We start from the raw sequence: 21,376 nt of genomic DNA on the forward strand, positions 1-21,376 counted from the left end.
TACGAGGAAAGAAAGGCGAACCACATGAGGGGGGGGGGGGGGGGAGGGGAGGGGGAGGGGAGAAGGAAGAGACAGGGAACAAGAGAGGAGAATCAGGGAGGTGGGGGGGGAGGCAGGGAAATGAGAGCCGGAAGGAAAGCACGGGATACAATAACGAACAGAGCATCTCCAGGAGTAGGGAGTAAGGAGAATGAAGACGGAAGGAGTGGCGGTGAGCGCGAGACGGCAGCGAGATCCGTCCGGGAGAAGCGACAACAACACCAAACCCATTCGAGTATTGCCCACTGTAATTGTCTTTCCGGCACCCGAATGTATATTTACCTCCGGTCTCCACCCCCCCCCCCCCCCCCCCCACACACACCCCCGCAAACAGCCGCCGACTTATGTGTTGTAAATCATTTTGCCAGTTGTACAGAGTTGCTGCTGTTGAGCTGGTGCACAATACCCTACCAGTTATCCTATTTTATTTTTCTTCTTCTATTTTTTTTTTTACTATTTACTATTTTCTTCTCTTTGGTATGTTTGGGTGTGCCCTTCTCTTCTATATATGTGTGTGTAATATATATATATATATATATACATGTTTCTTATCCTGTGTACATAACGATAAATATACTTTGTTCAAGAACCCAATAAAAAACATTTATTTAAAAACACTGAGAGTACCTTTAAGAAATGGGTGTTTATCAGTGATGTCAGAGTGTGGGTGGAGCTGGGTTGTTTGTCAGCTTTTTACTTTTGTTTTAGGCTGTTTGCTGCAGGGTGTGTTTTAGTTTCGTTTTCAGATCTGGATAGCTGCAGTCACAGCCAGAAGGTGTATGAGCCTCTGTAATCTAAAAACTGTAAATCGATCCTTTGGTGATTTAAAACTGATAGCTGCTCTCAGTAGTGACTTTAACCTGATGTGCTTCTGTTAAAAGTTCTTTTTTAAGTCTTGGATGTTAAAAGGAAAGCTTAAAGGATTACTTAGTGTTGTATTCTTTGGGGGTTGTATTTGAATTGATGGTTGCTAAGCTGTTCAATGTATGTTTTATAAAGGTTAACTTCAGTTAATAGAATAAACATTGTTTTGCTTTAAAAAATACTTTTCCATTTCTGCTGTACCACACCTTTAGAGTGGGCCATGTGCTCCCCATACCACAATCTATGAAAAGTTGTGGGTCAGGCGAACTCCATGACACTCTTTGGGGTTCTCTAATCCCTGGCCCATAACATGTGTTCAATGCCCTGTTTGACTTTGTGATTTTCTTTTGAATTGTATCATTCTGTAGAACTGGGAATTAACTTTGACCACATCTGGCAGAAAACACTGACTGTCCTCCATCCACTGAAAGCAGCAGATGGGTCCATTATGAATGAAACTGACCTGGCTGGGCCCATGGTTTTCTGCTTGGCATTCGGAGCCACCTTATTGCTGGTATGCAACGCTTGGTATTTTGGTGATGAGCTAATCATACATTTTACATTGCCCTGTTTTGGGCCTGGATTTTATACTGATAACATGCTGTTTGTCCGACACCCAGTATTGAATGAGCAGAAGTTTACTTTAGTTAAATATTAGGAATACTGAAGGCACTGTCTTTGATCCTTGCCACCAACTCCAACCCTTAAGCCATAAAAACTGAAAACACGGGAAATACTTAACAGGCCAGACAGCACCTATGGAAAAACAAAAGAATTGATGTTTCAGGCCGGTGAAGTTTCGTCAGAAGTCATTGACCTGAAGCAATAGCTCTGTTTCTCATGCCACATGTGCTACCTGAGCTTCTGAGTATTTCCAACGTTTTTTCTTTTATTATTTCAAATTTACCGCATCCACTATATTTTGTTTTTGGGCTACATCCTTTTCCCTGCCACTGTCTGAGGCTGGGCCAGATTGTTTGCAACCTTTGTACAGTGTTTGATGCCAAGCTAAATTCTGTCCCCATATCCACTCCATAACCATGGTCGTCAAGTTCAGTCTCCATAACAGTGCCTCTGCTTCTGCTCATCTGTTGCCGGAACTCTCATCTGTGCGGTTGCTATCCCGAGGTTAAATTAATGCAATATCCTGACTAAGCCTTCAACCTGCACCCTTCATAAACTGCAGTTAATTGAAAACTCTATTGCCCGGGGTGGCGCAGTGGTTAGCACTGCTGCCTCACGGTGCCGAGGACCCGGGTGGGGTTTGCACATTCCGGGTGGGGTTTGCACATTCTCCCTGTGTCTTCATGGGTCTCACCCCCACAACCCAAGCATGTGCCTGATAGGTGAATTGGCCATGCTAAATTGTCCCTTAATTGGAAAAAAAAATAATTGGGTACTCTTTTTAAAAAAAAAAAAAAAAAAATTTTTTTAAAGAAAACTGTTTAGAAAACTTTCCCGTATCCTAGCTCGAATCTTATTTTGTTTTGAACTTCTTTTGTCATTTTCTAAAGAGCTGTTGGCATTATCCTTATTGAAATTGCCTTGTGATCTGAAACTACCTTGATTAAGATCCTTTTAAACTCGCGGAAGCAACCAAGACTTGTGATTTTGATTGCCCCTTTCATCAAAACTTGCTTAACCAAGTCTTTCCACTTTTGCAAGGTACCAGAGGTCAACCTATTGCAGAAGTACTTAACAGCAGGGATCTCTTTTTATGAAGTGAGGTGGTGCAGAGATGGGTAAATTGAATAGGTTATTGTTGAACTTTTGTACATGCCAAGGTGGCACTGCTGTCCTGAGAAGAACATCCAAGTTCAGCATTAAGTTCAAAATCAGATGTAGTATGGGTTTAGTGCAGTGAAAGCTTGTACGCTGCCTAAAGCATACATCTGAACTGCAAGACAAACTTGCAACAGCATTTTTATACTTGTCTAAATTGCCCAGTGCCTGTTTCTTTTTTAAATACTATAAATACACATACAACGGTAACAAATTTCAGGAAAATCTTTAGGATAAAGAAGAAAAGACTTCTCAGGGTCACAATGGTCAGAGTCTATTAACGACATTGTGTAGGAAATGTTTATGTTTCAGTTTACTGTGGCAAAGGAGTAAAGTTAGTGGCAGAAGTGTATGTAATTATAATGCCCTGGCGCATTATCTGAAGTGCTCTGTTCTATATAGTTAATTGTAAAGTAGTGGGAAATTTTCACAGCACAGAGGAGACATTCCATCATAAATATGGAATCTGAGATGTGAGGAAATCATTGGATCCTTGGTGGTACTGATCTTTCATAGCTGTGAGCCAGTTGAATGCACCATTTTACCACCGTTCATCTTGCAAATTTGATGCTTTTTTTAAAACTCTCTCAAAGACAACATAGAAACCAACTACATGGTACTTTTGTAATTAAGTAAGCTATTTCCATAATAGAATAAACATTGCCTTTTTAATTCCTTCTAGGTTGGTAAAATCCAGTTTGGCTATGTGTATGGTATCAGTGCTATTGGGTGTCTCGGTATGTACTGTCTGTTGAACTTGATGAGTATGACTGGAGTGTCCTTTGGCTGTGTGGCCAGCGTCCTTGGGTACTGCCTGCTTCCAATGATTATCCTGTCAAGTTTTGCTGTAGTTTTCTCCTTACAGTAAGTATCCAACCAAATGCTAGCATAAACCTTTTAATTAAACTTCCCAGAGACACTATTTTATTTGTAAATGTCGGAACAAGTAAAATGTTTGTCTTATATAATTTCGTTAAAAGTATTCTTATGTGAACCCTATCATTTTGTTATATTTATATAGATGTTGGGATAGATATTTTAGAATATACATATGCTTTCCTATATGTATGGTTATGAACCCCGCTGACGTTCAATGGATTGGCCATGCTAAATTACCCCTTAATTGGGTGGGGAAAAATAATTGGGTACTCTTTTTAGGAAAAAAAAAAAATGTTTTTTAAATTCAGCGCTCTTCAATGTTATATTCTCAAGCTTGCCCCTCACCTGAGGTGTGGGGGTCCTCAAAGGGGAAAGCAGCCATGGTCATCTGGGACTACGGTGACTTTACTTTCACAAGCACTCCTTGACCCCAATAATCATTTGGTATAAGCATTTCATGATTCCCAGTAACCTTTTGATACAAGCACTCCTTTGAAACAATCATAATTGATGACTTGTACCAACCCATTTAATCTTGATATTCTTTTCCCCTCAGATTTATTTCGCACTAGCAAGGTCAATCATTCACCATTTTTCACTTTTGCTGTTTGTCGAGTGGTATGTTTTCTGGCAAGGAATGATTATTTATGCAACATTCAGTGGACACACTGTTTTTCCGTACATCTTTTGTATAGAATTTACTCCCAAAATATTTATCAAATGGAATCCTGAATTTAAAACTTCCACAAGAGCCAGTGTTTCTGTGGGTAAAGTATTTTTTAAATTTTCTTAGCTTCCCAGGCCAAAGGACAACATTTTTTTCAATTTGACCCACCAAAGATATTATGTAACCAACTTTAATAAGACACGGAGAGTCCATGGATGGCACGGTAGCACGTGGTTAGCACTGTTGCTTTGCAGTGCCAGGGGCCCAGGTTCGATTCCTGGCTCGGGTGACTGACTGGAGTTTCCCTGTGTGTGCGTGGGTTTCCTCCAGGTGCTCCGGTTTCCTCCCAAAGTCCCAAAAGACTTGATTTGGACATTCTGAATTCTCCCTCCGTGTACCCGAAGCGCCGTAGTGTGGTCACTAGGGGATTTTCATAGTAATGTCATAGTGTTAATGTAAGTCTACATGTGACACTAAGAAAGATTACCGTGTAAAATAAGAAACAACGTTTTATTTAGACAAATGATATGTATACTACCCGGGAGATGCCCTCCTGAGTTCCAAACTGAGATTGGTGCCTTACTTGCCGACCTTATATACATTGGTTCCTTGAGATACCCCGCACCTAGGGTGGGAGCTCGTGCTCAGCACGGGAAAATGAGCATTCTTACCCCATAGGTTGTGTGCGGGATATTACACTAACTGCACTCAAATACCCATCAGGAAGACTAGCTTGGGGGCATCATGCAAATTTCATTTTCTTTGGGTCATCCAAAGATGGCAGCTTAACATGCATTTCTCTATTTTTTTTTAATGTTTCATTTGCCCCTAAAATACCTTGACTTCAGGGAGATTCATTGTACTGCTTTGTTCCAATACCAGGCAAGCATCGGTTTTATCTAAGTGCATAACCAATTGAAATGACCAATCAAGCTTTGTGATTGCTTTGTTTCTTAAGATGTGGCATCATCTTTCTGTGTTGACCTATCAGGATTGAAATAATGGCCCCTAAATAAAGTTGCTGATTTAGAGCTCAGAGAATCATAGAATGCCTACAACGCAGAAGGAGGCCATTCGGCCCATCAGGTCCACACCGGCCCCTGGAAAGAGCACCCTACTTAAGCCCACACCTATTCTCATAACCCAGTAACCCCACCTAACCTTTTTGGACACAACTGGCAATTTACCATGGCCAATCCACCTAACCTGCACACCTTTGGACTGTGGGAGGAAACCGGAACACTGAGGAAACCCAAGAAGACACAGGGAGAAAGTGCAAACTCCACACAGTCGGCCGATGCCGGAATTGAACCTGGGTTCCTGGAGCTGTGAGGCAGCAGTGCTAACAACTGTACCACCTTGCCGCCCAGTTACTCCAGACCTGCTCTGTTTTGTGTCTAAACCAATATATTTAAAGCCTCTAATGCCTGACTTTCAACCTTAAATTCATTTTAATCTTATCAATAATGCACTTCTCAATAGCATCCCAACATGTGTACCTCCCAGTCGCTCTTCAAATTTCCGAGCAATAGCCTCACTATAAATCCCATCTGCAAATCCAGTTTTGGGACAAGGCTGGGTATCCCCAAGAAGGTACTTCAGAATAAAGAAATTCCTTCCAACTATCTATTTCCTATTGTTTTGCCTCTCCTTGTTTATTGGCAACCACCAAAACTTCGTTGTCATGAGAATTCTTAAGTTCTATCTCAAGACTGTTCTGTCATGTTCCTTTCATTGTATAATCTGTTCAAACTGCTGCCTCTACTTGCACCTTGTCGTTTGGGACTTCTACTGTAAGAGCTCTCTCATGCATGTTCGAGGACTCTTTCTCTGGTGCATGATTGTTTTCTATAAGAGTAGCTCTCAGATCCACTATTGGAACTCGCACTGCACTTTCTTACTTTCCATTCTTTTACCTGATTCTGTCAGTCCATGAACCTCACGTTTTTACCAATAATTAAACTGCCCATTAGGTTTTCCCACATGTCCCACAATAGTTTCACCTCTCTAATCACTGGACCCTTTTGGAACATGATGTCACTTTAAAAAAATCAATTTACGGGATGTGGGTGTCGCTGGTTACACCAGCATTTATTGCTCTTTAGAAGGTGGTGGTGAGCTGCTGCAGTCCCGGAGGTGTAGGTACACCCACAGTGCGACAGTGAAGGGACGGCGATATATTTCCAAGTCAGGTTGATGAGCGATTTGGAGGGGAACCTCCAGATGGGGGTGTTCCCAGGTATCTGCTACGCTTGTCCTTCTAGGTGGTAGTGGTCGAGGGTTTGGAAGGTGTTGCCTAAGGAGCCTTGGTGAGTTACTGCAGTGCATCTTGTAGATGGTACACATGGCTGCCACTTTGTCGGTGGTGGAGAGATTGAATGTTTGTGGAAGGGGTAGCAATCAAGCGGGCTGCTTTGTCCTGGATGGTGTTGAGCTTCTGGAGTGTTGTTGGAGCTGCACTCATCCAGGAAAGTTGAGAGTATTCCATTACACGCCTGACTTGTGCCTTGTAGATGGCGGACAAGCTTTTGGGGTCAGGAGGTGAGTTACTCGCAGGAGGAATCCTAGCCTTTGACCTGTTCTGGTAGCCACAATATTAATATGACCAGTCCAGTTCAGTTTCTGACCAATGGTAACCTCCAGAGTGTTGATTATGAGGGATTCCGCAATGGTAATGCCATTGAACGTCGGGGGGTGGGGGTGGTTAGATCCTCTCTTGTAGGAGATGATCATTGCTTGACACTTGTGTGGTGTGAATGCAACTTGCCACTTGTCAGCCCAAACCTGGATATTGTCCAAGCCTTGCTGCATTTGGACATGGACTGCTTCATTATCTGAGGACTTGTGAATGGTGCTGAACATTGTGCAGTCATTCACAAACATCCCCACTTCTGACCTTATGATGGAAGGCAGGTCATTGATGAAGCGACTGAAGATTGTTGTGCTAGGACACTACCCGCAGGAACTCCTGCAGTGGTGTCCTGGAGCTGAGATGATTGACATCCAACCGCCACAACCATCTTCCTTTGTGCCAGGTATGACTCCAACCAGCAAAGAGTTTTCCCCCTGATTCTCATAGACTCTAGTTTTGCTAGGGCTCTTTGATGCCATACTCAGTCAAATGCTGCCTTGATGTCAAAGAGCAGTCACTCGCAACTCTCCTCTGGCATTCAGCTCTTTTGTCCATGTTTGAACCAATGCTGTAATGAGGTGAGGAGCTGTGTGACCCTGGCGGAACCCAAACTGAACGTCTGTTAGCAGGTTTTGCTGAGTAAGTGCCGCTTGATAGCACTGTTGATGACTCCTTCCATCACTTTGCTGATGATGGGGCGTAGACGGCGGTAATTGGCTGGGTTGTGTTTGTCCTGTTTCTTGTGTACAGGACACCTGGGCAATTTTCCACATTGCCGGTTAGATGCCAGTGTTGTAGCTGTATGGAACAGCTTGGCTAGGGGTGCGGCAAGTTCAAGAGCACAAGTCTTCAGTACTATTGCCGGGATATTGTCAGGGCACATAGCCGTTGCAGTATCCAGTGCCTTTAGCCATTTCTTGATATTACGTGGAATGAATCATATTGGCTGAAGACTGACGCCTGTGATACTGGGGACCGCCAGTGGAGACCGAGATGGATCATCCACTCGGCACTTCTGGCTGAAGATTGTTGTGAATGCCTCAGCCTCTTTTGCACAGATGTGCTGGACTCCTCCATCATTGAGGATGGGGATATTTGTGGAGCCTCCTCCTCCATTGAGTTGTTTAATTGTCCATCACTATTCACGGATGGATGTGGCAGGACGCAGAGCTTAGATCTGATGTGTTTGTTGTGGAATTGCTTAGCTCTGTCTCTATTACTTGCTACTTATGCTGTTTGGCACACAAGTAGTCCTGTGTTGTAGCTTCACTAGGTTGACGACACATTTTTAGCTATGCTCTTGCTCCTGGCTTCACAGCGTCAGGGACCCAGGTTCGATTCCCGGCCTGGATCACTGTCTGTGCGGAGTCTGCACATTCTCCCCGTATCTGCGTGGGTTTCCTCCGGGTGCTCCGGTTTCCTCCCACAAGTCCCAAAAGACATGCTTGTTAGGTGAATTGGGCATTCTGAATTCTCCCTCAGTGTACTGAAACAGGCGCCAGAGTGTGGCGACTAGGGGCTTTTCACAGTAACTTCATTGCAGTGTTAATGTAAGCCTACTTGTGACAATAAAGATTATTATTATTTTGTTCCTCAGAACTGTCATCACAAAACACGACATGCCTCATTACATTCTATTAGCTGTTCAGATTCTGAGTTTGTAATCAATTCCAATTAACCATGACGAATAAACCTTCATAGTTTGGTTACCATGTTAGATAATCTCTCCCTTAACATACACTCTACGGCATTACCAGGCCTTGTTGACCTCCCTTTTGACGTACACTATATCCCAATAATTGCAGTCTATCTCAGAAGGTCTTTTATGATGCCATAGAACTCCAAATATTTTCTGAGACCTCAGCTTTCTCCCTATGTGTAAAACATTCAAATGTGCAGTGGAAATAGAACTAATAGTCACTCCTTTAGGCAAGGGGAATATCGCCCAGCAAAGGAAGTAATTTGGGATTCCTCCCACTGATCAATTGATAGGCAGCATATCCTCCAACCATCTGAAGCAAATTCTTTCAATGAACTGCCCATTCTAGTGCAGTTGTCAACTTGCATTTTTTTTGAACTGCTATTTTATGCAGCATTTCATCTATTACTATGTGGGCAGCACGGTAGCATAGTGATTAGCACAGCTGCTTCACAGCTCCAGGTTCCCAGGTTCAATTCCCGGCTTGGGTCACTGTCTGTACGGAGTCTGCACGTTCTCTCCGTGTCTGCGTGGGTTTCCTCCGGGTGCTCCGGTTTCCTCCCACAGTCCAAAGTTGTGCGGGTTAGGTGGATTGGCCATGCTAAATTGCCCTTGGTGTCCAAAAAGGTTAAGTGGGGGTTACGGGGATAGGGTAGATACATGGGCTTAAGCAGGGTGCTCTTTGTAAGGGCCAGGGCAGACTCGATGGGCCAAATGGCCTCCTCCTGCACTGTAAATTCTATGAAATTCCATAACCATGTGATTCCCTTCAGAGTCCATTGCTGAGAGGACTTTCAGCTGCAGTATTCATGATCACAATATTCATGATTTCACACGTGTCCCTCAATGCCATCAGCAAATTCCCATCCATTATCAGTCAGAAACTTAGCTGGTGCCCCATGTCCAGCCCCTATCCATTTCTCCAATTATCTACACCCTTTTGTCCTTCCCATGTATTACTATAGATTAAGTTGAATGCCGAGGGAAGGCTTACAGTAGGATATGGTGGTGTCCTTCCATACTTTTCACATATTTCACATTTTGCACAAATCTCTTTGAACCCTGTATACTCCTCGTCAACCACACCTGCATCCTTCAGCAGGTCTTTGACAATGGTGAAAAAATTGTCTGTGCAGCTTTAAGACGGTTGGCTTTTTTTCTCTCTTGATTCTCATTACACAATGCCATTTCTCTAAAATCCTGATCAGAAACACCAGGTTTTAGTAAGGGTGTACACTAATATCCAATTGGGTAAACTACAGATGCACTGACTTTCTAAAAGTAATCTCTTTATCGTGCTCTATCTCCGGTTTAATTTGTGCCTCTTTCATGGAAGGCTTACTTAGCAGCAACACTAGAGACTACACCTGCACTAATAAAGTGGCACATTCCAGTTATTTTGCATGGAATCGCCACTCAATGCTCTCAATGTGGTGTCACCCCAAACCAAAAACAAGTTCGAACTCCCTGACATGACGTTGACCCTCACTATTGAGTGAATCTAGATAAATGATTTGGCCAATCTGCTCCATACATTGTTGATGTGCAGCCAGTATCCAACGCCTCTATTAAATGAATCTGCAACTAATCCATTAATCACTGCATCAAAGCTTCTTGTGACGTTACAATTCTCTAAGAGTGATCATCATCTCTGAATGCTGTGTGTTATGGGGGAGGCGTTTTCAGAACCCCAAAATGTATCATGGAGTTCAACCAACCTCACCATTTAATGTATTTGTTGCTTTTCCTAGCACACGGCTTTTTCCCTAGGTGTGGGATTACAATTATGGACACGTGGGTTTTTAAACACAAAACACTGTTTATTCCATGAACTCAACTTAACTCATCTTAAATAAACATTGGATCTCTTAACACCCCTTACTTCAAAGATAACTCAGAAAATATTGCAACAGTAAATAACTCCTTAAAATGTTCCTTCAAACTTACAAGAGACTTAACACCTTTAAACAAAATCACATCAGGTTAAAGGTTTTACTATTATGAGTTTAAATCACCCAAATGATCCAGAGATGGTCTTTTATGGCCGACATCCAGCTCACTGCAAACACAGACACACACGAGCTGCTTTTCAAACTGCAAAACAAACTGCAAAATGGCTGACCTGACTTCCGCTCCAGCCACTCTCTGACATCACTGTTTTCTTAAAGGTACATTGCTTAAACATCCATGTCTTAAAGGTCCTCTCACATGACACATCCCCCCCCAAGAAAAAAAAATAAACCATCAACTTCAAGATGGTTTCATTTTTCACTTTTGCACCATCCACTAAGAAATGCACACAGTAAATATACATTTTCATTTAAAGAAAACCACACTCAAGCAGGTATAATAATATAGTCCATTTTTCTTTGTTCTTCTTACTCCAACTGAAATCCTTCTCGATTGACAGTCTCTTTGAACAAAGTCTCTGCACGATCCATCCATTCCTCTACTCCTCGGCATTTCTCTTTAGAATCAGATACTTTAGTTCAATCTGAACACAGAGTCCCTTGCAATTCTCCAATACAGGAGCATTGGTGATCACAGCTTTCAGGCAGTCAAATGCCTGTTGAAAGTCCGCTGTCCATTGAAATTTTAAAAATGCTTTAGCAAGTCCATCGGTGGAGTAATCACGCCACAAACCTTTTGCATAGCTGTTCGATCAAATCCACTCATGCTGAGGAATCGCATTATTTCCCTTTGTCTTGAAGATATCGGAAACTCTGCAAGGAAAGTGATTCGTGCTTCTCCAAATTCACTTTCGGCTAGGTTCATCACCAAACCTGCCTCCTGAAGTCGATCGAAGAACTCCATATGATGTTTTAAAGGTTCTTTCCATGTCTGGAAGTTGGAAATAAAAGCAGATTGTCCCAATTTCTCAATGCAATCCCTCAAACGTGGGATAGGATAAGAGTCCGTTCTTGAAACTGCATTCCCCTTTCTGTAGTCCACACACAACCGTTGGGTACCGTCTGGTTTAGGTACTATCACTATGGGTGAGCTCCATTGGCTGCAACCCACTTCAATTATGCCATTTTTAAGCATACTCTCAATTTCTTTGTTAACCTGTTCAAATTTTAAAGGATTGAGCTCTATGGATGTTGTTTGATAGGAACAGCATTTCCCACATCTACATCATGTATAGCCATTTGAGTACTTCCCAATTTATCTCTACAAACTTGCCCACGTGATATCAATAACTCTTTCAGGTCAGTTCGTTTTTCCTCTGGAAGGTAACTTAACAATTCATCCCAATTTTTAAGAACATCCTCATTTTCCAATTTAATTTGAGGTATGTCAAATTCACAGTCATCTGGATTTCGTTTGTCACTTTGAGTTAGAATCATTAAAACCTCCTTTTTCTCTCCTTCCCTTTCAAAGTTCCTTTTAAGCATATTCACATGACACACTCGGTGAGTCTTCCTTCTATCTGGTGTTTTTACCACACAATTCACCGCACTTAATTTCCTTTCAATCTGATACGGTCCACAAAACCTAGCTTTTAAAGGCTCCCCTACCACTGGTAACAACACAAAAACTTTATCCCCACTGGCAAAACTACGAACTTTGGATTTATTGTCCGCTACCTGTTTCATCACATTTTGTGCAACTTTCAAATGTTGTCTAGCCAATTCACCTGCTCTATTTAATCATTTGCTAAAATTTGACACGTAATCCAATAATGTAATTTCCACTTTCTCACCCACTAATTTTTCCTTCATCAATTTAAGTGGTCCTCTTACCTCATGACCAAAAATTAGTTCAAAAGGACTAAATGTTCTAGACTCATTAGGTGCATCCCTAATTGCAAGCAATACGAATGGGATTCCTTTATCCCAATCCTCTGGATAATCTTGACAATACACCCTCAACATTGTCTTTAATGTCTGATGCCACCTTTCTAACACTCCCTGCGATTCTGGATGGTACGCAGTTGATTTAAATACTACTTGATGACCTTCTGCCCACTTTTCATCCGCCTGCATATGTACAGGTCGCCATTTTCTCATCAAGACATAATTTTTACGGTAATACCACTCTGGTATACTCTGATTCCTCTTCCCAAATGCTTTCTGATATATCCGTTTTATTTCTGCATCTTCCTGTTTCTTGAACTAAAAATATCCGCCTCATCCTCCACCTGTTCTTGTTCTTTTTCAACCATTTGATCAAAAATCGTTTCTGATAATTGCACTTCAACTTCATCTTCACTCTTTGATTTCTCCTCTTGTCTTAACCTGTGACTTTGCGACCTTGTTACTACACAATCTGGAAAAATCCCAGGATATTCGTCCTTCAACACTTCAGTTGACTGATTTTCCACTGGCTTATCAACCATAGTAGGCATCACTCCCACCTGCGATCCAGCTATATCATTACCCAAGATAAACTGTATTCCTGGACAGGATAGTTTATCTATTACTCCTACTACCACTTCACCAATCTTCACTGGACTTTTCAACCTTATATAATGGAACGCTACTCCTCTCACCCTGAATTTCACATATCACCACCTTTTCTGGCAACATTCTTCCCAACCCACACAATTCCTCATCTCTTACCATTAAAGATTGACTAGCCCCTGTATCTCTTCAAATTTTGACTTCTTTACCTGCTCCTCATGATACACATGGGTAAACTTTACCCACACAAGTAAATTCTTTAAAGACATCTGGCACCTTCTTAATAATCACTTCTTGAACAGGCTGTACAATCGTTTGCACTTCCCTTGGGCTTTCCTTTAACACTCTTAACAAATCCCACTGTCTTATCCTGTTTTACCACATCAGCCTTCCCAGTGCTTTTCTTCAACCACCAACACTGACTTTACATGGCCTAGTTTATTACAGTGAAAACAGTTGAAACTTTTCATTTCTTTTCCACCCTCCTGGATTTCTCTTTTTATCTGAGGTACACTCTCTTTATTGTCTCCCATCAGATCACCTTTACCTTTACCACTTGAGTATTTCTCATGTCCCCAGTTTCTATCCCTCACCGGCTGAAACTGATGTCGGAAACCAAGCTTTGATTTATGAACTAATTCATAATCATCTGCCATTTCTGCTTCTAATCTCGCAGTTTTAACCCTCTGTTCTTCCACATGAGTTCTCACTACATCAGGAATTGAATTTTTAAACTCCTCCAAAAGTATAATTTCTCTGAGAGCTTCATACGTTTGGTCTATTTTCAAAGCCCTTATCTACCTATCAAAATTACTCTGAGCTTTGAAACTCCATGTATGTTTGACCAAATTCTTTCCTTAAATTTCTAAACCTTTGTCTGTAAGCTTCAGGCACTAGCACATATGCACTTAAGATGGATTTCTTCACCTCCTCATACGTTCCAGATACCTCCTCCGGTAGTGATGCAAACACTTCACTAGCTCTACCTACCAGCTTTGTTTGAATCAGTAACACCCACATGTTCTGTGGCCATTGCATTTGTTTGGCTACCTTTTCAAATGAAATGAAAAAGGCTTCCACTTCCTTCTCGTCAAACCTTGGCAATGCTTGGACATATTTAAATAGATTCCCACCAAGCCTTCGATTATGACGCTCTTTCTCACTGTCATCCAACTGTATGTTTCCCTTTACGTCTGCTAATTTTAACTGATTGTCATGTTTCATGGCCATTTTCTGAAGTTCAAACTCCCTCGCTTTATCTGTTTCCCTGATCTGTATCTCCCTTTCTTTTTCTTTTTGTTCTGCTAAGGCTGTTCTTTTCTCCTTTTTTCTCTCTCCTTTTCTTTTTCCTCTCTCTCGCTTTCTTTTTCCTCTCTCTCACTCTCGTATTCAAGCCGCTTTAATTCTTTCTCGTGTTCCATTTGTTTAATTTGCAACTGAATTTTTGCCATTTCCAATGAGTCAAACTCTATCTCAGGCAACTTTAAATGCTTAACCACCACCATAATTACCTCATCTTTTCGCATTTTGTCAGGTAATGTTAACTGCAATGTTCTTGCCAAATCTAACAGTCTCTGTTTCGTTTCTGTCCGTAAAGTACTACGTGTGACATTCTCCACCCCCAAAAACTTCTGAGCCTCTGAAAGAGCCATTGTTCACAACACTCTCCCCACTTAAACTAAAATACCACACCGGAAAAGCAACACTCCTTCACTGTCTTTAAGTTCACAAAAGCCAATCCAATAGATAGACTTTTTTCCCCTTCGAGCCCCCAATTGTTATGGGCGAGGCGTTTCAGAACCGCAAAATGTATCATGGAGTTCAACCAACCTCTCCCTTTAATGTATTTGTTGCTTTTCCTAGCACACGGCTTTTTCCCTCGGTGTGGGATTACAATTATGGACACGTGGGTTTTTAAACACAAAACACTGTTTATTCCATGAACCCAACGTAACATCTTAAATAAACATTGGATCTCTTAACACCCCTTCAAAAATAACTCAGAAAATATTGCAACAGTAAATAATTCCTTAAAATGTTCCTTCAAAATTCCAAGAGACTTAACACCTTTTAACAAAATCACATCAGGTTAACGGTTTTACTATTATGAGTTTAAATCACCCAAATGATCCAGAGATGGTCTTTTATGGCAGAGATCCAGCTCACTGCAAACACAGACTCACACAAGCTGCTTTTCAAACTGCAAAATGGCTGACATGACCTCAGCTCCACCCGCTCTCTGACATCACTGTTTTCTTAAAGGTACATTGCTGAAACATCCATGTCTTTAAGGTCCGCTCACATGACATGTGTCATGATCACTTCAACAACCCTGTTTTTTCCCTCTTGGTAGTTGATTGCATAGTGTTATTTCTGGTCACACCTGAACACCTGTTAATTTTTCCTCGGGCTTTCCTGGGATTCATACATCTACAATTGCTGCTTTAGTCTGGTCATCTGCTGTGGTACTCGGATCTGCCACAAGTGCTGTCGCTCTCATTGCTTCCATCAGTAATTCTTCCTTTGTACTGGCATGCGTGAAGATTATCCTGATGCCACAATCATTGAGTCCTCCATTCTTGGTGACACCACAGAATGTCCCATTTTTGCCATCAGGGCTGCTAGAAATGACTGCTTCTACAGGAATATTTTCAAGGCGGCAGATATCTGCTCCAAGATGGATATAATGTGGGGAAAATGTCGACTTTAACAGGAAGCCTGGAAAAGCACTATACTATTTAAATGGAGAAATTGCAAACCTTGTGGTACAGAGGTGATCTGTGTACATGAGTCACAAAAAAATAGTTTTGTGACACAGCAAGTGATTAAGAAGTCAAATTTAATGTTGGCGTTTATTGCAAGGGGAATGGAATATAAAAGTAGGGAAGTTTAGGGGGCTGGTTTAGCACAGGGCTAAAGAGCTGGCTTTGAAATCAGACGAAGGCAGGCCAGCAGCACTGTTTATTTCCCGTACTATCCTCCCCGAACAGGCGCCAGAATGTGGCGACTAGGGGCTTTTCACAGTAACTTCATTTGAAGCCTACTTGTGACAATAAGCGATTTTCTTTTCATTTCATTTCAAGTTTTACTGCAGCTGTACAGGCCATTGATGAGACAATATCTGAGAATACTATGGTTTCTTTGGTCTCCTTATTTGGAAAACGATTCAATTGCTTCAGAAGCAGTTGAGAGAATATTCACCCGTCTCATTCCTGGGATGAAGGGCATTTCCTATGAAGAAAGTTTGAAGAGGTTGGGCCTGTGGTAAGGTGCCTGCGACACCTTATCGGAATCCAGCAACATGAATGCGAGTACTGAACATGGAATTTCCAAAATGAATTTCTGCAGTCTTTTAGAAAGTCTGTCAAAGTCCATGACATGATTCTTCAGAGATGACCATTTGTCTTTCGAAATCGATCAACGTTTGACAAGAGCTTGTGGGCATCCAATAGATTATCGTTCAGGTAAATTTAATCCTTAAAAACTAATAGAAGAGTCAATTCCTCCTCCAAGTCCAACTGACCGGCATCCAGCTGACAAAATACTCTGATTCTGATTTTACTTTTGTTAGGAAGATCTTGTTTCCCTTTGGTAGAGATGTAACCCATGACCATGTATTCACTACATTCTTCTGCCGGTCATAAAGTTCAGACTTTGAACCTTATGCCCTGACAATATACGCTTGCTTTCAGCTATTCTTCACAAAATTGTTAACCTTCTGTTCATTTTTCTTCTTGTTTCCAACATCCACCTTTTAGATAACATTCTCTGCCACCTTGTTAAACTTGTGACAGCCAGCTGGTACGGAGGAGACCAGCAGTTAACTTTACGCAGTTCAGATTTATTTGCAAAGTGAAAATTAAACTTGTAAATCTCCTAACCTTACTCACTATCCCAGTATCAATAAGTTTCCTTTATATGCTCTTTTTAAAATAAAACCTTAAATCAATAAAATAAAATAATAAAAGTGGGTGACAGCCTCTGATGGGACACTGTAACAAAAATAGAATGTTCAAATGTAGGCTTATCTGATTAAATTAAAATGGTGTTCCGGAGTGCCTCCTTTTATGCGCTTGAGTAATGATGCCCTCCACCTGTTTTATCTTTATCCTTAATTTATAAAGTTAACAAGACCAACTGCTGTGCTTGGCGGGCTTGTAGGGGCTTACAAGCAGAGATGAAAGCTGTGGAACAATAAGTTGCAACATGAAAATTCTACATTGGTCCAAATGCTGTGCTTTTTCTGCTTGTAGTACAGATAGCTCAGGACAACCAAGTGGGCACAAGTACTGCTGGAATTTAACCAGCTAAATCCATACAAACTCAGCAGACCTGCTACTTATCACACTTGGACCCCTTGGCCAATTAAAGGTTATACTTGTAGGATTATCTAGACCAAGTGAGCAGAATCCTTGCATCAGTGTTAGATGGGTCCTGAAGGGTTAAATTATGACCAGGCTAGCTTGCCACCGTGATATGCAGTGTCCTGGGGCATCAGGGATATCTATCGACTTGGTTCAAATATTTAACAACTAATTGTACCCCAGGGATTGTCCTGAATTCTAGTTTGCATAATCAGGCAGTGGGTCTTTTAAAGTAATTGAATAAAGATGAGATGCCAAAGAATGGGTTATGATTTATCTCGAGCAAAGACAGTTTTATATATTTGGAAATGTCTGTGACAAAATGAAAATTTGTTTTGTAATCTGCTAAACTTCTGCTACCCAGGTTTAAGTGTAACAATATGACTGGCATATTAAATGCTTTATCTGAAAAGTTCTCAACACTTCTTAACTGCTCCCCAGACTGGTTTTGCTGTAAAGCAGATATTCTGATTTAAGGGAGCTTGATTTGCACAAGTAAAAAACATTTTAGTATAAATATTGAAAATTTAAAACTGGAAGCTATGTACATGAACATGAAAGGTATGATTTGATTAAATATTTAATTGCCTCTCGGAGCCGCTTCACAAGTTACTTACCTTAATTGGCTAATCATAAACTGCAGATGCTAATGCGTCTGTTTTATGGTGAAAATATACATGCAAGGCAGGCGGTAAATGTATAGCAGTACTTTTCTCATTAAGGTTTTACAGTCATTATTTCACTGCTGTAAAAAATCTAAATATTTGTCTCAATTCAAAATACCACGAAGGCGTTGTACCAAATCTATGTTTTCACACAACTGTTCTAATTTTCAATCAAATTCCTATCATGGTGGGGCAGCACGGTGGCGCAGTGAGTTAGCCCTGCTGCCTCACGGCGCCGAGGTCCCAGGTTCAATCCCGGCTTTGGGTCACTGTCCGTGTGGAGTTTGCACATTCTCCCTGTGTTTGTGTGGGTTTCGCCCCCACAACCCAAAAGATGTGCAGGCTAGGTGTATTGGCCATGCTAAATTGCCCCTTAATTGGAAAAAAATGAATTGGGTACTCTTTTTTAAAAAAAAAAAAAAAAAAAAAAAATGTTTTTTAATTCCTATCATGGAGACCACAGGGAAACATTTGCACTTCTCTCCACCATGCTTGCACTGCCATCTGCTGGGAATGGCCAAAGTGAAGCCTGATTTAACGTGGATTTGAATTTCTCCATAACGTTCAGTTTTATTATAGGGAATTTTACACTTTAAATTTGTTCTTCTAAATAATATAGTACAATTAGATGTAATTGAATATTTGGTGTATTTAAGGAAACTGTTAACTTCAGGCATTTATTTAAAAACATTTAATGTAGAATACCTAATGTTGTTATGTGTTCTTATTCCACCAGAGGAATGCTGGGCGTAATTATTGCTGCTATGGTTATTGGCTGGTGCAGTTTGTCGGCATCTAAAATCTTCATCTCCGCCTTGGCAATGGAGGGACAGCAATTACTGGTGGCATATCCTTGTGCTTTGTTGTATGGAGTTTTTGCTCTTATCTCGGTTTTCTAAATGGCTTTGAATGGAATATGGCTCCGTGTTCTGAACTCAAAACTGAAATGGGATGCAAGCGGTTTAAAAAAACTTTCCAGCGTCCTGCCAACAAAATTGTTGAAACTTTTCTGATTCCAAGTTTCCGCGGAGCAATTGGACAAAACGCCTTGTGTTCTTAAATTTTCGCTTTAAGTGCCACAGAAAAATACCCATTTCAGTGGTCGGAGATGTCTTGAGTACAGATTGGAAATCAAAATATTTTGTCTTTACTTTTGACAATAGTCACTATAATTCACTAATGTGGATTATAATAATGCATTAAGTGGTTTCACCTCATTACCTTGTAATGCAGTTTCACCATAACTTGGGCACACAATTTCCACTGGTTCGGACAAAATGTTTTATTGTGAGCTGGGTTATTGGGAACCACTTGAAAGTATTCCTTCAAGAACCATTTAAATAGAGAAACTTGCTGTACTCAGTGGTATTTATATCTGTAGCAAGCACTGAGTGCAGTATTGAAAAGCAACATTCAATATTTAAATTCCATTTCTTTATCTATCTGGTAGATAGACCAAAATAAATTTTTCTTTGAGGGTGAGAGAAATTTAATGTGGGGAGGGGAGGAGTTACAAAACGAGTTCCACACCTATACATTGTCAAAGAAAATTCCCAGTGCTGCAGAGAGCAACTTCATGTCTTGCTTTGCAGCATAGTTATAGTTCTCAAATTTAAGTTTTCATTTTGCCAGTGTTTATCTGCGGCGGTGGGGGGGGGGGGGAAGAAATTTCATTCCAGCTCCAATCTGTAAATTTCAGATATTTTAATTTTTTTTATGTTGCCTGTTTTTGTTTCGTCCTCCTGTTTAAGCATCTTGCCCTATCCAGTACATTTGTAATAAATTGGTTAATTTCTTGTTCACCGCAAGGGTAGTGTTGTTATTTTGTCAGTAACTTGGTGGAATCCTGTGCTGAACTAAACAGAATAAAATTTCCTTTTGCTAGAAACACACACTTATTCTATCATAGCACTAGGAATTGAAGCAGTATTCCTAAAAACCTCAAATCGTGGCCCAATATTCAGCATCTTAACTTATCCAGACTCGTCACATTGTTATCTGGATTAATATTGTTGAGGCTGGAATTTCTGCTGAGGGCAAACCTTTGTTCTAAAGAAAGTTTATAAATGAAGTTCATTATTTCGCAGAAAAATACTTTTCACTGTACCTCGGTACAGGTGACAAGCAAATCCAATCCCTTTGTGTATAGGTTTTGATTAGAGCAGTATATAATTACACATTTGCTGACACTCATTGCTAAAATTGTAGGCAATGATTGTTATTGACTCATTGAAAGTTTTCAATTCCTACTATTTTGAACAGATCATCTAAGCATGAATTCTAATTTATTGCACAGAACTGGAATACAAACCCCATTTATGATCAAGACTCCATCATTCAGATTTGATGAACCGAATGAAACATAACTATTCATTTTTAAAAATATAATGAGAGTGAACAAGAAGGCAATTTGTCCATCAAGATTTTAACACCAACACATTGTTGGCAAGGTAGTTTAGTACATAGCCATCTGATTCAGGCTTGTTCTCAATATCTGTAATTCAGCACAGAGCAGTCTCACTATCATCACTATATGTTTTACCTTTCACTCCCAAATGGGAATCTCAGAATAGAAATCATAAGTCGAATTCTGTTTTTTAAAAATCTAAAATAGCTTGATATCAATTATCATGACTGCCATGGTCACAGAGCATAGAACCTTGCTTTTTCCGCTCTGTACAGCAAATCTTCAAACTTATTTGCCTTCCTTGGGTGGCACGTAATGTCCACCACTATAATTTTCCTGAACACTCGTAACTTTTGCTGCATATGGCCTTTATACTCCAACAATCCCGGTCTATATCCGGATAAGTAAAGCCTCCTGTTATTATTGTTCTATAATTGTTGCACACTCTGCAATTTCCTTGTAAGTTTATTCATCTACATTTTTCACAATTGCTTGTGGGTTATAGACTACCATGAGCAATGTAATTGTACCTGCCTTATTCCTTAGCTGTAGCCAAACAGGGGTCCTGGATCCCCCTGGGCGATCCTTTCTCTTCAGTACTCCAATGTTCTTAATTAATACTGCCACCCTCCTCCTTTTCTTCCTTTCCCATCTTTGCTGAACACCTTGCATCCAGGAATAGTTAATACCCAGTCCTACCATCCTTTGAGCCTGATCTTTGTTATTGCACTGCCGTCATACATATGACGATCTGTATCTGCACCTCACCAATCTTATTTACCGCATTGTGCATTCACATTTGTGCACTGTTACGCTGATTTAGACTTTTATTACTTGCCGCCTTATGCTGAACCCACCTATTACCTTACTATTTTTTGCTCTAGTATTATCTGTTTCTCCCAAGTATTCTTTTGCCCTCATTACTTCCTGGTTCCCACATCCCTGGCAAGTTAGTTTAAACTCTCTGATAGCACA

General features: G+C 40.8%; 1 protein-coding gene across 1 annotated transcript; it reads left to right on the forward strand.

Moving 5' to 3' along the window:
- The first annotated feature begins 1,249 nt into the window (after positions 1-1,249).
- LOC140426997 (protein YIPF5) lies at positions 1,250-19,796 on the forward strand. The gene is made up of 3 exons (XM_072512364.1): positions 1,250-1,417; positions 3,368-3,549; positions 18,731-19,796. The coding sequence occupies exons 1-3, from the start codon at positions 1,352-1,354 to the stop codon at positions 18,891-18,893; spliced, it is 411 nt and encodes a 136-aa protein (XP_072368465.1). The 5' UTR covers positions 1,250-1,351; the 3' UTR covers positions 18,894-19,796.
- The last annotated feature ends 1,580 nt before the right edge of the window (positions 19,797-21,376 follow it).

The sequence above is a fragment of the Scyliorhinus torazame genome, chromosome 7 (assembly GCF_047496885.1).
Source record: "Scyliorhinus torazame isolate Kashiwa2021f chromosome 7, sScyTor2.1, whole genome shotgun sequence".
Lineage (NCBI taxonomy): Eukaryota > Metazoa > Chordata > Chondrichthyes > Carcharhiniformes > Scyliorhinidae > Scyliorhinus > Scyliorhinus torazame.

Coding starts and splice junctions, on each gene's coding strand:
- LOC140426997 (XM_072512364.1), top strand. CDS start 1,352: ATGAATGAAACTGACCTGGCTGGGCCCATGGTTTTCTGCTTGGCATTC. Junction 1,418..3,367: donor TCGGAGCCACCTTATTGCTG/GTATGCAACGCT, acceptor AATTCCTTCTAG/GTTGGTAAAATCCAGTTTGG. Junction 3,550..18,730: donor GCTGTAGTTTTCTCCTTACA/GTAAGTATCCAA, acceptor TTATTCCACCAG/AGGAATGCTGGGCGTAATTA.